Source organism: Rhizophagus irregularis, chromosome 30, assembly GCF_026210795.1.
Source record: "Rhizophagus irregularis chromosome 30, complete sequence".
Lineage (NCBI taxonomy): Eukaryota > Fungi > Glomeromycota > Glomeromycetes > Glomerales > Glomeraceae > Rhizophagus > Rhizophagus irregularis.
Window position 1 is genome coordinate 2,845,670 of NC_089458.1, and position 26,182 is coordinate 2,871,851.

The 26,182-nt window shown below is 27.4% G+C and overlaps 6 protein-coding genes across 7 annotated transcripts; 3 read left to right on the plus strand and 3 right to left on the minus strand.

Moving 5' to 3' along the window:
* Nucleotides 1–506: 506 nt before the first annotated feature.
* Nucleotides 507–968, minus strand: OCT59_022049 (uncharacterized protein; the record flags this gene model as incomplete). The annotated part of the gene is made up of 1 exon (XM_025323822.2): nt 507–968. One exon carries the CDS (start codon nt 966–968, stop codon nt 507–509), a length of 462 nt encoding a protein of 153 aa, XP_025189334.2.
* Nucleotides 969–10,175: 9,207 nt separating this feature from the next.
* On the minus strand, nt 10,176–10,908 carry OCT59_022050 (uncharacterized protein; the record flags this gene model as incomplete). Of its 2 annotated transcripts, XM_066146921.1 has the most annotated exons (2): nt 10,176–10,656; nt 10,865–10,908. In XM_066146921.1, 2 exons carry the CDS (start codon nt 10,906–10,908, stop codon nt 10,176–10,178), a joined length of 525 nt encoding a protein of 174 aa, XP_066006015.1. The 2 variants fall into 2 exon arrangements, with proteins under 2 accessions (XP_066006015.1, XP_025189332.2); XM_025312466.2 differs by lacking the exon at nt 10,865–10,908 and having other exon boundaries at nt 10,176–10,484.
* On the minus strand, nt 10,733–11,468 carry OCT59_022051 (uncharacterized protein; the record flags this gene model as incomplete). The annotated part of the gene is made up of 2 exons (XM_066146922.1): nt 10,733–10,962; nt 11,453–11,468. The coding sequence occupies 2 exons, from the start codon at nt 11,466–11,468 to the stop codon at nt 10,733–10,735; spliced, it is 246 nt and encodes an 81-aa protein (XP_066006016.1).
* Nucleotides 11,469–20,514: 9,046 nt separating this feature from the next.
* On the plus strand, nt 20,515–21,429 carry OCT59_022052 (uncharacterized protein; the record flags this gene model as incomplete). The annotated part of the gene is made up of 2 exons (XM_066146923.1): nt 20,515–20,521; nt 20,978–21,429. 2 exons carry the CDS (start codon nt 20,515–20,517, stop codon nt 21,427–21,429), a joined length of 459 nt encoding a protein of 152 aa, XP_066006017.1.
* Nucleotides 21,430–21,890: 461 nt separating this feature from the next.
* Nucleotides 21,891–22,319, plus strand: OCT59_022053 (uncharacterized protein; the record flags this gene model as incomplete). The annotated part of the gene is made up of 1 exon (XM_066146924.1): nt 21,891–22,319. The coding sequence occupies one exon, from the start codon at nt 21,891–21,893 to the stop codon at nt 22,317–22,319; it is 429 nt and encodes a 142-aa protein (XP_066006018.1).
* Nucleotides 22,320–22,722: 403 nt separating this feature from the next.
* Nucleotides 22,723–24,920, plus strand: OCT59_022054 (uncharacterized protein; the record flags this gene model as incomplete). The annotated part of the gene is made up of 2 exons (XM_066146925.1): nt 22,723–23,942; nt 24,884–24,920. The coding sequence occupies 2 exons, from the start codon at nt 22,723–22,725 to the stop codon at nt 24,918–24,920; spliced, it is 1,257 nt and encodes a 418-aa protein (XP_066006019.1).
* Nucleotides 24,921–26,182: the final 1,262 nt, after the last annotated feature.

Below are 26,182 nucleotides of genomic sequence, written 5' to 3' on the forward strand. Positions count from 1 at the left end.
ACATACGATTGTGGTCCAGCGTGGATCTGGTTCTGTCTCAACGTCAACAAGACATATTTGCTTTAACGGTTTTGGATCATCTTTCCAATGCAGTGTCATGCAAATCATAAAGACATTTTGTTTCAGATTAAGGACTTCGGCAAATTCACCCAACTCTTGTGATTGCGTTTCTATATCCCATGTAAGGACAAGAGTACGATCCCGTAAGAGAGCTGAAATAGGGAATCAGTCACTTATTGTTGTGAAATCCTCTAGCGGACAGTAATCTTCTATAGATACATAGAATTCATGTGAATAGAGCAGGCTGGTCCGCTTGCCTTTCTTGCATATATATTTGTTTAATGTAGACCACCCAGAGAGTTGGATTCCATTTTCTCGAGCCACCTTTCAGTGGAATGAGTATAAATCATCTGAAGCGGTTTCGAAATTATTATCTTAGACAGCTATAATGGCTTTCTTTCTCTCCCCAGTGCTATTCGTATAAATTCGTAAATATGGCTTTTTTTCTACATAGTATCGCGGAAAGGGAATGCTTTAATATGTTCCGTCTTAAATGATTTCACAATGCCAGAGAGGATTTCGCTCACTTTTTCTTCACATTCATCTGGAGTCTCTCTGTCTGGTACGAGAATGTCAAAGAAAACCTGAATTCCTATAAGAGTTACCAGTGCCTTTTGACCATTAATAAGGCGACCATAAAGACGCAATACATAGCGGTACATTCCTTTTATCTTTTCTGTTGACCCTTCACTATCAATAGCCATGAATGGAATTTTTTCGCAACTGGATAGAGCATCATTGAGGTTTGAGGTTAATCCCTCATCGTTCCCTGCAACTATATCATCCAGTGTTGGGATGTCGGTCAAGTATTTTTCGCCGGAATAGCGAATTACTATTTTATCTTTTTCAGCCTCTGGGTAAAAAAGGGTGGGGGCGTCAAAGAACTCTGAAAGTGAGGATTGGATCATGGTATTATATAACAAATATACAGTTCGAGAGAAAGTATATACTCCAGGAGAAAAAAGTTCAAAATGAAAATTAATTCTGAAATATATAAATCGATACATAATCGAACTATTCAAAGTTATCATAATGGCATTTTATCGATGTCCATATATTCTCAGGACCGGAGAAGTTTGTAATCGGGGGTGCTTCCACCCAAAAGGGTGCCAAATACATCGGAATTCTCCCTCATATATGCCTTGCATTGAATGTGGTAAACGAACTTATTCCGAATATGGATTTTGCGATCCACATGCTAGAAAACACCGTAAAGGGGACAGTACCATCAGAAAAAGCTGGCTAAGATGGCTTCAGTGGAGATACTGGTAGGTAATTTAGAGGTAAACAAAAAATAATACGACTTGTCACTAGTGAATCCCAAAGGGATCGTGTCACTAGAAAAATCCGTCCAAGTTTACTGGGACGAGTTAGGACGGAAACCAGGACGGAAAATTATAGGCTTTAAATGGCATTGTCGAATCGAACTAAGCAAGGGAATTTGAATACCCGTCCTAGTTGTCATAGTTGTCCTAAAAAAAACGCAAGATCCCAGACTTTTTTATTTTTTTTTTACATATAGGTATATATAGCATATATACATAACATACATACATAGCATATGCATAAGATAGAAAAAATTTGTTTTTCCTAGAACTTTACTTTTTACTAGAACAACTATGACAACTAGGACATAGTATATAAGAACAAGTTAGATCAAAAAAAGAAGCTTTTCTCTCATATCAAACCCCTCCCCGTCTAGTTCTCGTCCTAGTTGACCCAATAACTTAGACAACTAGGACGGAATTCTTAGAACGAAATCCATCTCAAAAAAATAGCATACATACTGCCTTGACCCAGTTTAAACCATGATCGGACCTCGGAAGTGCTTACAATGTCCTGCCAATATGCCGGCAACAAATAGGCAATAGTTGGATTGTGAAATGGTGCACTTCTGGCAATCAAATAGGCCGGCCATAGTAATACAAATCGCACATCCAATCTTGGATATGAAATCGGCATACATATTACCGGCAACTAATAGGTAATAGTTGGATCACAATATGCGCACTTTTTAACAATCAAATGGGCCGGCCATAATAATGCATATTATAGCTCCAAACTGGCGAACTAATAGAATTAGCCGAATTTGCTATATTATGACAGAGGGTGTTCTCTCGCCGGAACAGTATCACGTGACTATGGGAAAGTAAGGCGCAGTCAAGATTCGCTCTATAATTTCGGTCAGTACTATTCCATAAAATCGGCCTTTGGACATAATAATTCGGCATCCAAGCTGGCAAACTACCAGTTCCATAACATTTCCATGGTAATCCCCTGCCAGTTCCCTGCCGGTTCCATAACATTTCCAGGATACTATCAGGTCACCATCATGGTACTAAGCTGGATCCTCGAATCACATGCCCAAAAGATCGGCCAAAATTATGGTATAGTGCCGGCCAAAATTAATCGCAGATCTACTGCGCCACCCATCACTTTTTTTTACACTATTTCAGCATCTAGAAAGGCAACCAAATAGGCACAAAGGGTAAGTACTCCAATATAGAATTCAGCATCCAATCAGGCGCAGGAGGTGAGTACCGACATAAAACCAGGTATCCAAACAATTGCAGACAGGTTAGGCCTCCACCGTAGAATTTAATAACCAATCAACCGTAGAGCCCCAATTTCATAAATTATACTAGAAAGCAATTACTGGCGTACAGAACCAAATAAAAAATGGATACACTTCGATTATTTAGTAATGGTAATATTTAGGTTATTTAATCACATGATCGCAAATGATGTGTAGGAACTAGTGAAGGAATTTTGATTACAAAGACAGGAGATATAGTAAGAAAAATAGCTAGGTATACAAAATCGTCATAAATAGGTTATTTAGTTAGATTATTTAATCATATTTAGGTTATTTAACTTTAGATTATTTAGTTGTAGTTAGGTTATTTCATGAATGATTTGGTAATATATCGATTATTTAGTTATATTTAGATTATTTAATTATATTTAGATTATTTAGTTATATTTAGATTATTTAGTTATAGTTAGGTTATTTTATTACTAAATAACCTAATCTAAGCCGATTATGCCTAAATAATATAATTATATTATTTAGGCATAATCGGCTTCAATATAAAAAGTGAATTATAATATCATAACTCACTTATTATATAAAATCATAGTTTCAAGTCAACAAGTTATTCAGGTTATATTGATGTTACAATCTGAACTGATGCTAAATTGCAATTGCTAAACCTGACCTAAAAAATTCAGGTCAATCTGTCAGATTACCTGAATTTGATCAATCTGTTCAAAACTCTAACTTAACATTTTTGCCTAAGTTCTTCTATTTCAGATTCATGACCCTCATCAGAAAATTATATAGTACAAAAAGTTGCGCAAGTTTACACATTATAATATTTCAGACTTGTCACAAGTTTACGTAAGCATAATATTTTGTAACTTTTTAAAATATTTCAAAATATTATGATATGCAAAGCTTCATAATTTTACAATTTGTAAATATTTCATAATTTTGCAGTTCGCAATATTTCATAATTTTACATAATATTTCGTAAGTTTTTAGACCCACCACAAGTTTGCGTAAGTATAATATTTTGTAACTTTTTAAAATATTTCAAAATATTAGGATGCTGTCAGATATTACCTAATATTTTAGGAGGAGAGAGTAACTAAAGATCTTAAGTTACATACAATATTATATAAGAAATTATATATATAACATATCTTACCTAGGAGAGGAGAAACACCCAGAAATATATATACAGGGATAGGATACACAGATGCGTTGCCATCATAGTGAAATTAGACAGAGTAAAGTTTTGATTTGCGTATAATTTTAGAATTTTTCATCTATAGTTAGGTCATCAAAATTGCGTATTTTTTATCAAAATTTTTATATGTAAAAAATTAGTTTGCGTATTTTTGGCCTAAATTTGATTAATCTTATATATATAATATATTTACTGTATATACTTATTTAATTAACCACATTTAAGGATAGTACCGCAAATATGTAATTGCAGAATAATTGCGATTTATAGTATTGCAGAACATTGCGGATTTTTAAATCTAAAAATCTGCAAATTCGCAATTATCCGCAAATATTCCGCAAATCTGCAAATATCACAAGTACCGCAATTCAATTGCGGAATATTTGTGGTACTTTGCGATATTTGCGGATTTGCAGAATGTCTGCAAAAAAAACTATTTTTTTTAATAAAATATAATTACTACTAAAAAAAACATATTTCTATTTATTATTAATAATAAAAAAATTATTTTACATAAAAAAAAATTAAAAGAAAATGCTGGAACCCATAGTTCCAGCATTTTTACATAAAAAAATTAAAAGAAAACGCTAGAACCCATAGTTCTGGCATTTTTACATAAAAAAAATTAAAAGAAAACGCTGAAACCCATAGTTCCAGTGTTTTTACATAAAAAAATTTAAAAGAAAATGCCAGAATCCATAGTTCCAGCGTTTTTATATAAAATAAATTAAAAGAAAACGTCAGAACCCATAGTTCTAGCATTTTTATATAAATAAATTGAAAGAAAACACTGAAACCTATAGTTCTGGCGTTTTTATTAAAAAAATTAAAAAATATGTCAGAAGCAATAGTTCTGGCATTTTTGTATAAAAAAACTATTAGTTCTGGTGTTAAGAAAACACTAAAACTGAATTGCAGAATTGTGGGCTACTAACCGCAATTTAACTTCAAAATCTGCAATATTGCAAAATTTAAAAATCATTTGCGGACTCATCCTTACTCTATAGAAGAAGTAGTTAAAACCGCTAAAAATTTGAACTTTACACATGGTATGTTTGGCTTCATAGTAGCTTATGGTTAGGGAGTAGCTTAGAGTTAGAGTAAGGATAGTTGATTAGATTAGGTATTTTGGCTTTAAAATGGTGTTGGTTTTGGAATAACTTAGGGTTAGGGTAAGGATAGTTGGTTAGGTTTAGAAACTTTAGCTTTAAAATGGTGTTGATTTGAAGTAGTTTAGGGTTAAAATAAGGATAGTTAGTTTAGGTTTCTAATCTTTTTATCCTTTTCTATTCTTATTTTTGTAGATGATAGTAATGACGTAATGATTTTATCTAATGAAAATGACCATGTATTACTATGTTCAGAAAAAAGATTTAGGTCGTGGGAGGAGTGTGAAGGTTTTATAAGTGTATGAGTCAACCAACAAGAATTTCGTGTTATCAAAGATCATATACTTCGTGATGGAAAAGTCATCCAGCGCCATTCATATATCTGTTCTCATGGACGTACCTACAAATCCAATTCAACTAAGGATACTGCTACAAAAAAAATTGGTTGTCCGTTTGTTATTAATGCTTCATTAATTTGTTACAAGAATTCACAGAAGATGGAGAATCAGATTTGGATGAATTGGATGACATTAATCATCAAGAAGATGAAACGAGCAATAAAGAAAATATTGATCCTTTAGTACTGATTTTGCGAAATCCAAAAAAGAGATATAGCAAAGGACGACCCTTAGGTACCAAAAGATTTAAGTCATCCACTGAAATTCCCAAACCTAAAATACGAAATCAACGACATTGCAGAAAATGTGGGAAAGTTGGCCATTATCAAAAGAATTGCAAGATAATAATCAGGTGTCAATTTTTACTTACATCTTTGTTTCTTTATATTGACCTTAGTATTATTATATTTAGTAGAGTTCCAATCCGTCATCCGACGGATAATCACATTTTGACAGTTGTACGCTCATTTAATTAATATAAAAGAGCATTTTTTTTTAAGGATATCCTAAGAGCATAATACAGTATATAATTTAATAAATAAACTTTTTTTTCAAAAATGAAAGTGAGGAGAAATTAGGAACGGATTAAAATATCATCCGACGGATGAAAATTTCAATCCGACTAAGATTTCACCCCATTTATTTTATGTTCAATTAATTAAATAATGCATAGTACTGATCCTTTACACTACGAATGCACCGATTTCATAAATTATAAATTAAGAAACATAAATGTCTCTTTCAAAAATAAATGAGAAGAGATTGATCATCCGTCGGATGACGGATTGGAACTCTAATATTTAGGAATAAGAAGTATAACTATAACATTTGGTGGAACAATCTGTTGGGGTAATTACTTAGAGTGTGTAATAAGACATTAATAGAAAAATGTATAAAATGTATAGAAAAATATATTAATACCATAATGCTAAGAACTAATTAATTCGTACAATTTATTGCTATATTTTTAACTAATAAAATCACATGATAAATTTGCTAAACATGTGACATTTGAGAACTGGCGATATATCATCATAGCAACAAAAAAAAAAATCCTAAAATTTATGTTTTTTAGTAGATTATATTATATATTATTTAAGTTTTAAATTTTATTTTAATTGGATTTAAATTGATTTAATAAAAGCAATTAATTGCTAATTTGCATATGATCGATAAAATTTACATAGTAAAATGCAGCATTATATTAATTAATAAAAAAAATGCCATTTGAAATCTTTGTTTTCTTAAGAAACAATAATGTCAAATATATATATAATACATTAATACTAAAAAAACTTGTTGTGACTGGTACTATTTAATATATAAGAACTTTATTATTATGATTATATTTATATGACTTGTTTATTATTTTTTAAGGAAAAAGTTCAAGATAATATTTCCTATTTTAAGATTACGTTAAAATCTAATAAAAGTTCTTTTTGTTATTTATATATTTCATTAGGATTCTGGATATCACATATGTAATTCACATTTGAGTTTTAGCAAATTCAATCAAAATTAGGTTAAACTTATAATTTAGATAAAGCAAATTAATTGAAAATTAATTAATAGTCATAATTATAAGTTTTAGCAAATTGTATTGATTTTACAAAGTCATATTTTATATTTGAACAAATTGGTACTTTTTTTTATCCTTTTTTTTTGATAATATTTTTAAAAATATTAGTTTCAGGATCTGGGTTATATTTTGGCCAAAATCAAGTATAATTCCGGCCAAAATTAAGCATAATGCAGGCCAAAAACTGTCCAATGAGTTTCGCAACATTTTATTTTTTAATAATATTTATATTTAATTTATTATTTTTATTAATTATTATTTTATTTATAATTTACATATTTTTAATTATAAATTACAAAAATTAGCAGTTTAATTTATATTAATTATTGATTTTTTTTATTGATAATAAAAAAAAAAATTGTTAATTTTAGTAAATTAACAATTAAATTTACCAATCTACAAATAATTTGAATAAACTGAAATTATATTTTATTAAGCAAATTTAAACTTATATTATTTAGTATTTTACTATAACTCGTATTTTGAGTTTTAGCAAATAGTATAGATTTAAAATGTGATAATTTGATTTTTAGCAAATTAGATCTATTTTAATAGGAGCAAAAATGCTTAAATTCATGCAGATCAATTATAGTTATATATGTGATGTCTGGAATTCTGCATTTACTTATTATAAAAAAGAAAAAATTATTAACAATGTGCTAAATTTTTATTTAATGGTAAAGAAGACAGCCAATTTCTCCTTTAAAATTAGCAAACTTTACTAATAACAAAGTAGGATATTATCTGCTTGAATTGGTTATCAAATGAACAAAAGAAATAAAAAAAAAGAAAAAAAAAGAAAAAAAGGGAATAAAAAAATAAAAATAAAAATAAAATAAAAAAGAAAAAGCAGGTAATTTCAAGGAATTACCCACTTTGCTCACTCTTACCCAACCTAAACAAACAAATCCAGTACCCTTCTAAGTAAAATTTGTGAACTCTCCGACTCAAATGAATTATCTGTTCTAATTTTAATTTAGAAAGTTACCCACTTTGCAAATAAAAAAATACACATCTCTTTTAAAGTTTCCTGAACCATTTACAATTATTAAGAAAATCAGCAATGTTTCATTCAGAAAGTTTTTGTCTGTTATTTAATATTTCAATATAAAAATAATGCTGTAACTAATAAATAAAAAAAAAGAATGAGATTAGATAACAGATAAAAATATCAAAAAAAAAAATTTCACATTTTTAATATTTAATACGCACTCTTTTTCAAGAACTCTAAAAAATTTCTTCATTTTACCAGTAATTGTAAATCTCTGCATTTACCTATTATAAGATAGAAAAAATTGTTAATAGTGTGCTAAATTTTTATTTAATAGTAAAGAAGACATAGCCAATTCCTCCTTTAGAATTAGCAGACTTTACTAATAACAAAGTAGGATATTATCTGCTTGAGTTGGTTATTAAGTGAACAAGAGAAATAAAAAAAAAAAAAGAAAAAAAGGGAATAAAAAAATAAAAATAAAAATAAAATAAAAAAGAAATAAAGTAAAAAAGAAAAAGCAGGTAATTTCAAGGAATTACCCACTTTGCTCACTCTTACCCAACCCAAACAAACAAATCCAGTACCCTTCTAAGTAAAATTTGTGAACTCCCCGACTCAAATGAGTTATCTGTTCTAATTTTAACTTAGAAAGTTACCCACTTTGCAAATAAAAAAATACACACCTCTTTTAAAGTCTCCTGAACCATTTACAATTATTAAGAAAATCAGCAATGTTTCATTCAAAAAGTTTTTGTCTGTTATTTAATATTTCAATATAAAAATAATGCTGTAACTAATAAATAAAAAAAGGAATGAGATTAGGTAACAGATAAAAATATCAAAAAAAAAAATTTCACATTTTAATATTTAATACACACTCTTTTTCAAGAACTCTAAAAAATTTCTTCATTTTACCAGTAATTGTAAATCTCTGCATTTACCTATTATAAGAAAGAAAAAATTGTTAATAGTGTGCTAAATTTTTATTTAATAGTAAAGAAGACATAGCCAATTCCTCCTTTAGAATTAGCAGACTTTACTAATAACAAAGTAGGATATTATCTGCTTGAGTTGGTTATCAAGTGAACAAGAGAAATAAAAAAAAAAAAAAAAGAAAAAAAGGGAATAAAAAATAAAAATAAAAATAAAATAAAAAAGAAATAAAGTAAAAAAGAAAAAGCAGGTAATTTCAAGGAATTACCCACTTTGCTCACTCTTACCCAACCCAAACAAACAAATCCAGTACCCTTCTAAGTAAAATTTGTGAACTCCCCGACTCAAATGAGTTATCCGTTCTAATTTTAACTTAGAAAGTTACCCACTTTGCAAATAAAAAAATACACACCTCTTTTAAAGTCTCTTGAGCCATAAACACTCATCTAGAAAACCAGTAATGCTCCATTCAGAGAGCTTTTGTCTGTTGTCTAGTGTTTCAATACTGTAACTGATAAATAAAAAAGGAATAAGGTCAGATAACAAATACAAGTATAAACATCAAAAAAAAATTTCGCGTTTTTTAATACTTGATACGCACACTTTTTCAAGAACTCTAAGAAAATATGTGCACCTTCATCTTCGTTTTATCCTATCACTCTATAATAAAAAAAAGATTTTTTTAATATTTATAATAAAGATTCAGGTATAAAAATAATAAAGTAATAAATATTTACTATTAGCTTTGCTGAAAATATCGTCAAAAATTTTGATCACGGGCGTCATTTCGTCCCTTTCTTAGGCGTACGCGACGTCTTTGTTTGTTAGGCTTCTTCAGAACGGTCTTTTCAAAACTCCTTAGAAATGAATATTGTAGAATCGTCCGATGAGTCTAAAAAAAATTTACATAAAACAATATAAAAAAAAACAAAAAATGGAATTTTTACTATAATGCAAAATCTAAAATTTAATTTAATCATCATCATCGGAATCATCTTCACAAGGTTGATAATATGAAGGATATACATTTGTTACTTTATCCCAATAGGCCAATACCAAAATCCATTAGATAACTTATGAAAATCGGCAGTGATACGCATTCCGGGTATAGCATAAATTCCTAAATCTGAATTTACACAGATATAAAAAGGTTCCGCAGTAGACACATCGAATTCACGTAACTTTATTTTCTTGAGAAATTCATTAGAATTTGAAGGGTTTCATCTGCGGAAGCCTCCGATATATCCTTTTGAAAAGGTTCAACTCCAATAATTTCACATTGTCAAAGCGGTTCTAGAATCTTCTTTAACTCGGGTCAACTCTTCGACTGCATTAGCGCCAAATAACTCTCTAATGGGTTGTTTTCCTTCCCCTTGATATTCCAATAATTGACGCTACCATTTCTTCTCCATTCCAAGGATCATCAAGCATACCATATAATTCTCCTCCGAATAATAAAGAACACGCCTTGTTGAGTTTTCCTGGCGCATTCTGTGCGAACGCTTTGCAATTTGGTAATTCTTCTTTTGCTTTGTGAGCGATTTGCAAAGCCATTTGCATATCTTCTTCATACTCCGGACATACCTTATGGTTATGTAAATAATTTAAAAATGATATCACAACCTGAGGTTCCTTCGCGAAATTGGTCCATTTGAACATAACCAGATTTAAAAAGCTAGACAAGTAGATGCGAACAATGTACGTGAAGTTTACTTCCATGTCATCTGCTTCATCGTCGATATAATCTGTTACGCGGCGTGCAGCAATTTCTTCTGCGTCCGCGTCTGCGTTATCGAGTCCATCTTGATCTAAGAAAGACTTAGGACCAGTGCTAATTCCTCCGAAACGTAGATAAGAATTGAAAACTGATTCCGAGTGGAATTGAATTTACGGTTCTTTTTATATTTCTAAACAGCTATTTCCACGCGATGTGTTAGTGATTTCGATGGATCATAGAGTCTATTCTCATCTTCTTCAATTGGTCCACTATCATGAAAATCTAAATTAGCTGATTTCTTCTTCTGCTGAGGAATTGCTACGTCAACGGTCTCACTGGTCGAAGCGGTAGGATTATTTGCATCATTTTTTGAATTCGTATCGTCTAAATTTTTATCTTCCGTATCTTCTTCTATTGTTACTTTGCGATCCACAGTTTGTCAGTTGAAGGGGGATCATTTGTGCCATTAACCAAAGTTGTATCACTTTTTGTTATCGTTTAAATTTTTATTTCCGGATTCTCGTCTTCCTTCATATTCACAATTTCACTGGTTGAAAAGGGATCGTTTGTCTTTTATTTTCGACCAAGTTTTTATTTTCTATTAATTGAGAGTGTTTTTAATTTTCGAGAGTATGAGAGTATTGTTTTTAGTCTGTTGTTTATAAAAATTTGATACTTATAAGAATGATATACTTGTAAAAAGGATAGGTTTTATTTTTTAGAGTATGAGAGTATTTTTTTTTAGAAAACTGATGGTATATATATATGTTGAGAGTATATATATATTTGTAAAAAAATCGCGACTCGCGACTCGTGAGTAAAAAAATGATGACTCATCAAATAGATGAACTTGTGTGCGCGCCTATCATGATTATCATGATACGGCGATTGAATATATTAATACACTAACAGCTAATATAAATCATACTATAAAACAACTACTTTATGTATATATTAATATAATACACAATTAGCTTTATGTAAATTTTAAAGAAATTATAATATGGAAATAACTAAGTATAACCATAGGTGATCATCACCGATGTGTAATCATGATATCATATCACGTGTACTGATCGTTAAAATGATTAAGATGATTACCCTTTCTTTTCCTTTTCTCTTTTTTTTTCTGTTGGTTTATTTCCTTTTTTATTATTCTTTGTAATATCTCGACTTTTTTAATTATCCTATCATAATGAACTAACACTGAAATAAATAACGATAAAGAAGTTTATCTTGATGATTCTGAAAGTGAGGCTGAAAACTCTCACATTATATTGAACTTGAGTATGAAATTCCAATCGTGGGAAGAATTTGAAGCTTATTTAGATTGATATGCATTACAAGAAGGTTTTGCTTATAAAAAAACAAGAGTAGAGTATCATTTAAGTCATGATAAGATGAAAGATTTATCAGTTGAAGAGAAAAACAGTATATTAAAAGAAGAACATATGAATGTCTACACTCTTGACATCATGTATCAAAAAAAGTTGTTGATCTTGAAACTCAGCGAAATAGAGAATCACACCAAATTGATTGTCCTTGGCGGGTTAATGTAACAAAGCCTAAAAAAGAAAATTCTATTGGTATAACCTCTGTTAATCATAATCACAACCACAATATGAATCCATTGGTCAGAGAAATGGTTCCAAAATTTAGAAAATTTACACAACTATACTTGATGATATTGAGTTTTATGTAAAACATAGGACAACAGGTGCAAAATCAATATTTCCACTAATACATGCAAAGTTTCCTGACCATCCAATTTGCAAAAAGGATTTATATAATGCTATACAAAAGTTTAAAGTTGGACAAAAGAATACTATTGAAAATGATGCTGCTAACCTTTTATGATATTTGTATCATGAAAAACAACAAAATTCTGATTGGTTTTTTGAATTTCAGTTGTCCAAATCTAATCAAAGATTAACTTCATTAATATGGATATCACCTGATCAACGCTCTTGTTATATACGATTCCATAAAGTTTTAATATTTGATTGTACTGCAGGAACAAACCGATATGATATGGTGTTATGTTTATTTATTATCATTGATAATAATACAAAATCTAGATTAATAGCAAGTGCTTTATTGGAGGATGAAACAGAAGCTTCTTTTATATGGGCATTACAGCAGTTAAAAAAATCAAATAATCATATCAGTATTTTGATATTTCAATGATATTTATATTATTAAAATACGATATTTCATTGATAAAAGGAGTTTACAAAAATAAAGAAAGAAACGTTAGTAACGTTTCCTTAAAAAAAAATAAAAAAAAAGAATTGAAGTTTCAAACTGAAACTTCAAAACCTAACTAAAATTTAATATCCAGAAAGTACCTACAAAAAAAAGAAGAAATGTTAATACATTTCTTACAAAAAAAAAGAATAAAAAAAATCTTGTTTCGCAACGTTTTATTGCGAAACTTACTGTTTCATTTTGAAGCACTGAGCCGAAATACTTTAACCTACAAAAAAAAGAGAGAAATGTTAGTATAATGTTACTATAAAAAGAAAAATAAATTTTTTTAAGTTTCGCAACAAAACAAAATGTCGTGAAACTTACCATCATTTCAAATTTCACAAGACTGAACGAAATACTTGAACCTACAAAAAAAAGAGAAAAACGTTAATATAACGTTTTGTCAAAATTTAAAATAAAAAAAATTTTGAAAGTTTTCTTACCTTTGAAATGTGCGACAGAAAAGGCAAAAACCTACAAAAAAAAGACAAACGTTAGTATTAAATGTTTCGTCAAAATTTAAAATAAAAAATTTTTTGAAGTCTTTACTTTCGAAACAGTGATCGGAAAGTGAAAAACCTACAAAAAAAGTGATAAACGTTAGTATTAACGTTTTATCAAAATTTAAAATAAATTTTTCAGTCTTCTTATCTTCAAAATAGATAACTAGAAAGGCAGGAACCTACAAAAAAAAAGAGATGAATGTTAGTATTAACATTTCGTCAAAATTTAATAAAAAAAATAAGAAATCTTCTTACTTCTGAAATAGATGACCAGAAAGGCGAAAACCTACAAAAAAAAGATGAATGTTAGTATTAACATTTTGTCAAGATTTAAAATAAAAAAAAATTTCAAAGTCTTCTTAGCTTTGAAATAAGCGACTGAAAAGGCGGAAAACCTATAAAAAAAGTGATGAACATTAGTATTAACGTTTCATCAAATTTAAAATAATTTTTTGGTCTTCTTACCTTCGAAATGGGTGACCGAAAAGGTGGAAACCTACAAAAAAAAGATGAACATTAGTATTAACATTTCGTCAAGATTTAAAATAAAAAAAATTTTTAAAGTCTTTTTACCTTTGAAATAGACGACCGAAAAGGCAGAAAACCTACAAAAAAAGTGATGAATATTAGTATTAATGTTTCGTCAAAATTTAAAATAATTTTTTGGTCTTCTTACTTTTGAAATGAATGACTGAAAAGTGGAAACCTACAAAAAAAAAGAGACGAACATTAGTATTAACGTTTTGTCAAGATTTAAAATAAAAAAAATTTTTGAAGTCTTTTTACCTTCGAAATAGACAACCGGAAAGGCAGAAACCTACAAAAAAAAAGATGAACATTAGTATTAATGTTTCATCAAAATTTAAAGTAAAAAAAAATTATAGTCTTCTTACCTTCAAAACAGGTGACCAAAAAGTAAAAACCTACAAAAGAAAAAAGATGAAACGTTAGTATTACTGTAATGTTTCGTTAAAATTTAAAATAAAAAAAATTGAAGTCTTACCTTTGAAATGGATGTCTGGAAGGGCGGGAACTTACAAAAAAAGAGAAGAACGTTAGTATTAATATTTCGTTAAAATTTTAATAAAAAAAGTATTTTCAAAGTTTTACCTTCGAAATGGGTGATCGGGTGAAACAAAAAAGTTTATTTCTGAAGTTAAATCAACCTTGGAAATATATATATACAGTCACATCTTCATAAGTACATCCTTTATAAGTGCACTCCCTCTCTATATGCACGCCATAGCTTAGTCCCAAGCTAGGGACTTAGTGCTAAGTGCACACCCTCTATGTTCTACACGTGCAAGTAATTCTGAATCCTGAGTATATTGGAACACTCTCCATAAGTGCATTCACATGATAATGACATAATATTAACTAATCGTTTAGTCCTGATTAATTTTAAAATTTGTCAATATTATATACATTCTGAAGAAAATCAATTTTATTAAATTATTTTATACACCACATAAATTATTTTTGTTATGTGTGATTCTGAAAGATGAATCTATAATTATAAGCATATGAACATTTATTTATTTTTGCTTAATCAATTATCCCAAATTAGTATAGCCAGGGAAGATTTTTTTAAGAAGGCTATATTAACAAGGAAATATTGCATGTTAATATATAAACAAACCCCATAGAATAAAAAAGTAGATTGTCATGTATCTAAATTAAGAAAAAAGAATGATGATTTCATTATTATTTAATAACAATGAAATCATCCATATGCCCTAATCCCTAAATATGTCTCTTAAAAGAACAATTCTTACTGAAATCCAAAAGCGAGAAATTTGCACTTATGCTCGTGATAATAAAAGGACTTGCACTCAGTATGTTGATTAAATTGAAGAAAGTGGCATGTTAGAGTTAACGAGAGTACAATTATTCGTATCCTACAGACAGCAGAAAAAAGATTTAATTCAAAAACTATTAGTTCAAATACCAAGCGACATAAGCCAGTCACCTATCCAGAACTTGAGCTAGCGCTCAAGGAATTTGTTTTAGATTACTAGTATCGAATGATTCTGTCTGATGCACTACTTATCAAAAAAGCCAAAATGATTGCTGATGAATTAGATATTTTCTGAGATGCGTTACAATTTTTCTCAGAATGGCTCCATAAATTCAAAAACCACAATGGAATTCATCAACAAAAGCTTGAAGGAGAAGTTTCATCTGCTGATGAAGCTGCTATTGCTAACGCTTTACCCTTATTAAGAGAATATTGTTCTAACTACCCTCTTAAGAGAATATACAATATGGACGAAACGGAATTATTTTACAGGTGTTGTAAAGAAAAAAAATATCACACTTATCTTGCACCAGTATAGTAGGACCCCGGACATCACATATATAATTCACATTTGAGTTTTAGCAAATTCAATTAAAATTAGGTTAAACTCATAATTTTAGATAGAGCAAATTGATTGAAAATTAATTAATAGTCATAATTATGAGTTTTAGCAAATTGTATTGATTTTACAAAGTCATATTTTATATTTGAGCAAATTGGTACTTTTTTTTAAATTTAACTTATCCTTTTTTTTAACTTTATAAATAATATTTTTAAAAATATTAGTTTTGGGGTCCGGGTTATATTTTGGCCAAAATTAAGTATAATTCCGGCCAAAATTAAGCATAATGCGGGCCAAAAACTGTCTGTTTAGTTTTACAACATTTTATTTTTTAATAATTATTTATTTAATTTATTATTTTTATTAATTATTATTTTATCTATAATCTACATATTTTAATTATAAAAATTGGCAGTTTAATTTATATTAATCATTTATTTTTTTATTGATAATAAAAGAAAAGATTATTAACTCATATTTTGAGTTTTAGCAAATTAGTATAGATTTGAAATGTGATAATTTGATTTTTAGCAAATTAGGTCTATTTTAGCAGGAGCAAAAAGTACTTAAATTCATGCAGATCAGTTATGAGTTATATATGTGATGTCCGGAGTCCTAGTATAGTATTGATATTTTTTTAGGTTAAAACTTGATCAAACACTCGCAACCAAATGTCTTGCCAGGTGTAAAGTAAACATACAATATTGTTTTAATCCTGAATTAATATTAAAATAACATTATATTGATATTGCATTTATTAAAAAATTTATTATTGATTTAATAATATCAAAATGATATCAATTTGTTATTTTGTCAATATTGATATGATGTTGATTAAATAATTATTAAGTAATATTTTTACAATATTATATTAATATTAAATTAATCATATGGGCCGATCCTTGGAATTTAATTTTTTTACACAAAAATAATTTTATTAAAGCAAATATAAATTATCATTTATATAAGAATAATAAATTTATACCAGATAATGCAAAAAAAACTAATTAATTATATAATTTTTAATTTTTTTTTAATATAAGATATCATTAAAATTTAAAAGATCAAATATAACTCTCATGACAAAATCATTGATAATTCTTCGTAGAAATAAGCTATACAAATAAATTTACATTCATTTGAAAGAGAAAATCGAGATCTATCTAATGAATCTAAAATCAAGTGAATTGAATCACTAGTTGTTCAGTAATCACGTTCAGTATATTATTGAATTTTATCTAAATTTGATCATTAATTACTTCACATATAGTGATTCAATTTGAATGATCTTTGCTCCCTAAGGTGATGCCAACTTTTATCTTTAAAATAAATTTAAAATAATTCGTTTAATATATGTAGATGTTTAGGAATCATCAATTATATTATTAATATAAAATTTTATAAATTTGATAAAATCTGATATAAAAAAATTTATTAAATACCTGTAGATGCAAGCTACACGAATGAAATTATATTCATTTGAAAGAGAAAATTGAGGTCTATCTAATAAGCCTAAAATCGAATGAATTGAATCACTGGATTGTGAATAATTACGTCTAATATATTTATTTTTAATTTTTAAATTTGATTTGACTTTGATCGTTAATTACGCCTCATCCAGTGATCCAATTTTCCTGATCTTTGATTCTTACGATAGAGCAAATTCTCAGCTTTCAAATGAATGTAAAATGATGACGTTAGCATATCTCCAGGAATAATAATGCACGATTTTGTCACCTGCATAAAGTCCGATCTGAAAATTTTATTTCTTACCAAAAAATGCTTTCATAAGAGAATCCCAAATTCTTTTACTTTATTTAAAAGATTTTATTTGCCATTTAAGGATTTTAGTAGAATAAATCTAATAAAATAATTTTAAAAGATAAAAAACAAATATATAATTAGTTATTTTGAAAAAAAAAGAATATCTTATTATTCATTTTTCATTTTACAACTATTTTACATCATAATTATTTTTTATTTGCATGTATTTTTTACAAAGAAAAAACAATAAATTAATGCTAAAAATTATGAAAAAATATGTCTTATCTATGTATATAAAATATTAAGTTTTTTCTTTTACTTACCACTTAAAAATAACTGCTATATTTGCTTATAAACTTTTTTGTCATATTTAATAAAAGTGAATAGAAAAATGATGGAAAAGTGATGGGAGTGATGGGGAAAAAGAAGTGGTTATTACCGTTATTTTTGAATATTGATTAAAAAATTTTTTTTTATTTTTTAATAAATCTGAGTTACGTAAATATGTAACACATATTTAATTTAGATTTGTGTAATGTTAATCTTACTAAAATATTAAATTTTTATAAAAATCTTAATTTAGACTAATTCCAAAAATCGGCACATATGTATTAAAACAATATCATATTAATATTATATTTACTTCTTATTTTTCAAAAAAATCATTGTTATTTAACAATATTGAGATGATATCAATTTGATATTTCTTCAAGTAAATATCTTTACGATATTATTTTAATATATCAAATTAATATTGAAATAATATTATTGCAATATCATAATGATATCATTTGCAATATAATGTATATTTAACATCATTATTAATACTATATCAATTTGGTATTGTTTAAAAATTTAAGGTTTCTGTAATGATAATTTTTAGTTTTATTTTAATAAATTTGTAAATGTACTGTGATTAGTAAAAAAGAAAATAAAATAAAAACTATATAGTTTAAAATAAATATATTATTTATTATTTTAAATTTTTATAGTAAGTAATGCAACTTTACTAAAAATGGCCAATTTTTTGAAATATTTTTATAGACCTAGATACAATGGCTTTCAAAACAATTGTGCAATTATTTTGTAAAATTTTTAAAATATATCAAGATATATTTGAGGTATTTTTGAGATTAAAATATTAAAATAATATCAAAGTTAATTATATTATAATAATAAAATAATAACAAAAACATTAAAAAATTATTGTGATATTATTATGAGTTATTTTTATAGACCTAGATACAATATAATTACAAAATAATAACAAAAATACAATAAACCCATTTTGATGTATTAAATGTATTTTTGTAGTATTTCAAAATTATTACAAAATCATTTCAAAAAATTGGCCATTTTTAGTAAAGAAACTTATATAGATAAATGTTTTATAACAAATTATATTTAATTGGTTATTAATTATTAATATTTAATAAAATAAATAGTTAGTAAATATAGTGTAAATATTATATATGGTTTTTTTTTATATTTTACATACATGTATAATGCTATAATAGATTATCGATTTTATAAAATTTCTTAGTAATACAGTAATCTTATAATATTATTTCAGATTTTATAAAATTTACTTAGTAATACAGTTATCTTCCCATATAATCACACTTAAAGCTCTGAATGGGTCGGTTCGGTTCGGTTTTTTTGCGGTTCGGGTAGAACCAAAAACCGAAATGGAACTGAACCGGAACCGTCCGGTTCGGTTCGGTTCTATCCGAAATTAAGAAAAATGCGAAAAAATGAATACACGACCATCCAGTGATCGTACAAGGACGAGCCATAGCTCGTTGGAATTCTCTCATCGAGACGCGTCGAATGGTGGTAAAATCAAGTCTCTAGCATCGATAGATCACGAGATAGAACATGGTGAGTGTTTCTTAAAAAATTTGTATTAGAAAACGATCCATTGATGCTAGGGACATGAATTTACCACCATTCGACGCATCTCAACGAGACGAATCTAATGAGCTATAATTCGTCTTTGTGTGATCACTGGATGGTCGTGTATTCGTTTTTTCGCATTTTTTTTAAATTTTCAAACGTCAAAAATTAAAATTCTGATACAAGCGATTAAACGCCATCTATTGATCACACAAAGACGAATTTTAGCTCATTGGATTCGTCTCACTGAGACGAGTCGAATGGTGGTAAAATCAAGTCTCTAGCATCGATAGATCGTGGGATAGCCCATGGTGAGTGTTTCTTAAACAATTCGCATTAGAAAACGATCTATCGATGCTAGTGACATCATTTTACCACCATTCGACTCGTCTCAGTGAGACGAATCCAATGAGCTAAAATTCGTCTTTGTGTGATCAATAGATGGCGTTTAATCGCTTGTATCGGAATTTTAATTTTTGACGTTTGAAAATTTAAAAAAATGTGAAAAAACGAATACACGACCATCCAGTGATTGCAAAATGACGAATTATAGCTCATTAGATTCGTCTCGTTGAGATGCGTCGAATGGTGGTAAATTCATGTCTCTAGCATCAATGGATCGTTTTCTAATACAAATTTTTTAAGAAACACTCACCATATTCTATCTCGTGATCTATCGATGCTAGAGACTTAATTTTACCACCATTCGACGCGTCTCGATGAGAGGATTCCAACGTGCTATAGCTCGTCCTTGTACGATCACTGGATAGTCGTATATTCGTTTTTTCGCATTTTTTCTTAATTTCAGATAGAACCGAACTGAACTGGACGGTTCCAAGTCCAAAACCGAACTGAGAACCGAACCGAATTTTTTGCCGGTTCCGGATCGGTTCCCAGTTCAAACCGGAACCATTCGGAGCTTTAATCACACTCTTCAGAACCATAAAAAAATGGTGTGACTATAAAAATTATATATGATGTGATTAAAGGGAAGGTTTTTTTAATAAGTTTATTAGTAACTTAGGATTAATGTAAATGTGCTTATAAAAGAGTTGTGATTATACAAGGGGTGACTATAAGGGAAGACGACTGTATATAGTAAAATTAATGATTTTTGGGCTGCATAAAATTTATAAGTTCACGATGTTAGTCAAAGTAATTTATTAATATTTATTATTAGTACTTATTAAATATAAGGTATGTTTGGTAAAATGCATTTAAATATTTACTTAAAATATTAATAAAATGCTTAAAAAATTAAATGATTAATAAATATTAAAATTTAATACTTATTTAATATATTATCAATCACTAGACAAATCCAGTCACATGATGATCAAATTTTTTAATTAGTAATGATCTACATAGTATTACATCACCGATTTCATATAAAAATCGTCAAATAACTGAAGTTTCATACACAATAAAAAATTATTGGCTGGCTAATAAGAAATGTGACCTAGTTATAAATCAAAAAAGCCTTTTTTAAAAGTAGGTATGTTGTCAGAACACGCTTTTTGAATTTAGTTTAAGAGGATTTCAACTATAAGGTTATTCACAAAGCTTACGTATAAACTTTTAAATTCTGAAATGTCTTTAAATAAAACACACGAAAAAGCCCAAAAGCTTCACTTTTAGGAATATAAAGTATTTTACCAAAAGGAAGCAAAGAATATTGTCTTTTTGATAGTAAAAATACAGAATCTGAAACTATATATAATGATAATTTTGAAACTGAAATTGAACAAGTTACTTTTTCTTTGGATAAAGAATATTTAAAAAAAGTTATTGATATAGAGAATACAAGTGAAACAGATAGTATATTTGACGATGATTCAATTTCAGAAACAGATTCGGAAAACAATGATATAATTATTGAACAAAAAGCATCTAAAAATTTAACACGATGTGTTATTGTTGATAAGATCGAAGGCCATATTAAAAGATGTGAAAATTCAAAAGGTTTTCGAATATTATGGCAGCTTTGTGGTGTATATCAAATAGATGGGAAAAGCATTGTTGAAGCAGATGGTGTATTAAAACGGCTAGGCGTTTGTAGTTATCATTTTAGCAATGATCAAAAAATCTTCATAAGCCGGGCTTTAAACAATTAAAATACACAAGTCAAAGTGTACTTTATCGAAGAAGATGTTTATTTTATGAAAAACTTTATTATTTTTTTATACAAGGCACGGGATGCGAGAAACATTTATGGAAGATAATTGAAAGGAATATTCAAGTGGTCTGTAATGGCCAATTTAATTGTAGTGCGTTAGAACCATACAATTCTTTATGTAAACGTGCTTTTAATAAAATTAAAAATCCTCGATATGTATATTGTAATTGTTATGAACATGAAGGAGGACATTTTCACACTAGACCAGGAAGAAGTCGAGAAACACTATCATGTAAAAAAAGGGGAGACCATAAGGGGAATATAAAAAAAAACTTAAAAATGTTGGCCAATTAACCTTCTACATGCCGCAAATAATGAAAATTTTGAATATCATAAAATGTTCTTACGGCAATTTTGCCACAAATTAGCCCATTTTTTAATGCAAAAAATAAATTTACAATGGTATCACAACCAGACATATCTAATACACTCGATAAATTTCTATATTCTAATTACAGTGCTCCAAGTTATTTTATATTAAAAACAGTAATGAAATTAAATCAAATTCCTATTGAATTTCAAGAAGAGGAGTTGAATGAGCTAAAATATAAAGAAATTGGCTGGGAAATGGGACAAAAACTATGGCAATCATATAAATGTCTTAAAAAAAATATAAATAACTTACAAACTTCAGAAAGTCTTAATGATTATATTAGTGTATTTGGAGTCTTTAACGAATTTTTTGAGTCGAAAATCTTTACGAACAATATTGGAAAGAAAGACCGCAGAATCCAACCGAAAATGACTCCTAAAAGAAAAATCATTAAAGGAATTAGATTCGCAAAAAATCAACCATCTTTTTTCTTTATTAATTTCAGCTTTAATTAATTTTACATTTTCATACCTAAATTTGTGGCTACCGAATGTATTAACTTCATTATGCCGATGACCAAAATTATTATCTTCATTGCATGACCTCTTAATTAAATGTTCTATTATTGGACATACGAATAGACATGAACGAAGATTGGAAAAAATACGGATGAAAAGTGCTGACCCTTCTAAACGCCTATTGACCAAAAAAAATGTCTTTAATTTAGCTGTGATTGATAATATCGATTTTAAAGAAAAAAGCTTTCAATTTGGAAATATCTATGATGTAACTCGAGGTACATCACATGCTACGCTAAGAATAATGTTTTAGTTTTCATTACCGGAAGTTATTGTTGAAAAACCAGAACCAATACGTAATCTAAATATTGATACACAAATCTTTGGAATATCACAAGAAATGCGCGATATTATTTTCAAAATAAATAAAATTTTTATAAGTTTGCTGGCATTCTGGTACAATGAAAGACAAGAACTAGAATACAATAAGATTGATCTTACAGCAATAAATTCAGAAATATTAAGGCAAACAGAATTCAGCTGTAATCTTCCACCTCTAAACGTAGTCATACTGGAACCAAGTGGATCCCCAAATGATGATAACGAAATCTTACATGCTACAGAAATGTATAGAAGAGATTTTTCTTTGGAGGAGAATGATTTTCTAGATATTTGTGCAGATGAGGCGATATTTAGACGATTAATTAAATGCCGCAATAAATCAGAAAATATACGGCCTATTCTTGGTCACTGGCACACCTCAAAGGATATGATGAGCGCCTTGGTTACATTATTTTCAAGTTACGGAATATATGATTTGGCTACGGCTTTAGGTGTAAAATTTTTGGATAAATTTGCAGCTGTTATTGACTATCGATCTACAAGAAGGGTTTTAGAACTAATCTGGGTTGCAGTTGGAGCAGCCATTAATATATACTTACAAAAAAGTAAGATTAAAATCGAAGAAATATTATTTTGTCCTGCAAATGAGAAAATATGCTTAAGAATATGGTACTTATATTATGAATGGTTTGCAATATGGAAAACTCATCTTACTGGAATACGCTGTGAAAATTATGAATTACAAAAATTTGGATTAGCAGCTTTTGCTCCACTTTTTCCTGCCGCGGGAAAAAGCAATTATGCTACTTCTGTTACACATTTTCTTGCAAATTTAGAAAAATATCCACTGTTAGAAAAAAAACTTTGTCTTTGTGCTTCTATAAATTTAGCAAGAGAAGGACATTATCCTGCTTTTGATGAAGCGTTAGAAATTCATGGTGTTGCTTATATTAAACAGAATATTACTAGAAATTCGTGTAATCAAGAAAACTTAGAGTTACAAATTAAAGCAACTCAAGAGGAAAGAAATCGAATAGATACATTATTAAATGAATTTCTGAGTACTTACACATATCAACACAAGGATCGCAACACAAATAATCGTATTGAACCATTATGGAAATTAGTGCATGATTTATTAGAAGCATTCGAAATGGATAATCCTATTAATTATGATTTTTTCAAGAAAAACTCTCCACCCCAATTGAATCAAGAAGGATTAATAAAAATAAACCAAGTATATATGGATGGATTAAAGAGAATCAAAGAAATTTTTTGGTAAGAAGTAATAAAAACTGAGGCAATTAATACTAAAAGAAGAAGGGTATTGTCAGTAATGAAAACTAAAATTTCTGATTTATCAAAAAATAAAAAACCAAGAAAGAATACTGTGCCAAAAAATAATGGGAATCAATCATCTGGTGTGTTGCCCATTTAATTTAACGAACAAGTTTTTCAGTCAGTTAAAGGTAATTTAAAAAGAGCGAGTATTGAATTAGACAATCAAAATGAGCCTCAACCAAAATGCCAAAGAATTAGAATTATAACAACTGAAGAAGAAAAACAAATCTTAAGTTGCTTATTACAAAAGAAAACAATACCCACAGAAACTGAAATTAATGAAGTCTTAAGTAAACTATCACAAGAATGGAATATCCAGCGTGTTAAAAGGTATTGGAATAATAATATTAGGCATAAAAAGAAAAGTAAATAGGTAATATCTTTTTTTCAAAGCAATAAAGTCAGGTTGTAATATTGAAAAAGTACATTTCTATTACAAAAAGTGTTTTTACATATATAAAAAAAAATCTAGTGTGTAAACTAATTTTATAAGATAAAGTAGACGTAACTGGCACATCTTTTTACATATATTTTGGCTATTGTTGATATTTAACAGCTTGAAATTAAAAAGGATCTTGAGAAAAAAGACCAAAATAATGAAAAAAGTTTCGAATATTTTGAATTTCTATTTTAATTAGTTAATGTTCAAAAAAATGAATTTAATACCTAAAATGGAAGTCAGAAGTTGATTTTCTGTGATAAAATCATGACGTAACATTATGTTTGAATAAGTTAATATTGAATGAAGTTTAACGATTAATGTTACACAGAATTTTAACAATTAGTAAATTGGTGTAACTGGATTTGTCCGGTGATTGTTATGCATTTATTGCTTAATAAATATAAAATTTTAATACTTATTAAATATTGTTATTTAGTAGTAAACATAAGGTTTCAATTAGTCCAACATCATAATGATAAAATTTGGCCAAAATTTTTTTATTTAAAAGCCAATTAATTATGTTTTTAAAAATGTAATCTGAAATATTTTATTTTTAAAATGCATAGAGAAAAAATATATATAGAAAAATTATTGATTATACATCCAATGAGAAAATTTTTTTTATATTTTAAAAATTTTTCTTTTTTGCTTTAATACTTAAAAATCATAATTAATTGGCTTTTTAAAAAAAAATTGTAGCTGAATTTTATTAAAAATTTATAAACTTTTATGCAACCCAAAAATCATTAATTTTACTATATATTACTAAGTAAATTTTATGAAATCTGATAATTTATTGTAGAATTATATATAATAATAAATTAATTATTTATTAAATTAAATAATTTGCAAAAATAAAAAAAATTATAGTTTATTAATAAATTATAATTGGTATAATAAATTCTATGACTACCTGATGTTGAAAATAGTGTCATATAGCTAAGAATAATTAATTTCAAACAAAATCTGTCAATCAAATAAAAATTGCAAATATGCAGTAATAAAAAAAAATTAATAAATTATAATTAAAAATAAAAATTAATTTAATAAGTCTTATTTAAATTTTAAAATAATAATTATATTATATAATAAATATATACTTTACTTTTTTTTAATAATTAAATTAAATAAAATTAATTATAATATAACTTTATAAATATAAAAGTAATTTATAAATAAAATTTTAATTTAAAATTTTAACTTCAGTAATTTTAACAGTTTATATTTTGAGTTTTTTTTCATAAAATATTTAATATTGTAATTTATTACTAATAAAAATTTTAATTTATAATATAAAGTTAGATGAATTTAACTATATTTTTTATTTAATTTACAAATAATATATAGTAAATACATTTTTTTACTATTATTAAATTTATAAAAATTTCAAGTACTGGTTATTAAAATAATAGAAATATTTATAAATAACTTTTCTAAAATATTTACATAGTAAATCACATTTTAACTATAATTTATTTATTATTACTCTAATTTAAATAAATCTTACTAATTGAAACCATCAAAATTAAATTACTAGTTATCAAAATATAACTTGAAATTTTACTAGTTAAATTAAGCAAGCTTAAAATATTACCTGTAGTAATTTTTGGAATTCAATTATATATTTTAAGTATCACCTAATATTATAGGCTTTTATTTAAAACATAAATTATTTCAAATAGTCCGATCTAAAATATATATTCCTATTTCATACTAATAGATTTTATTTTTAAAA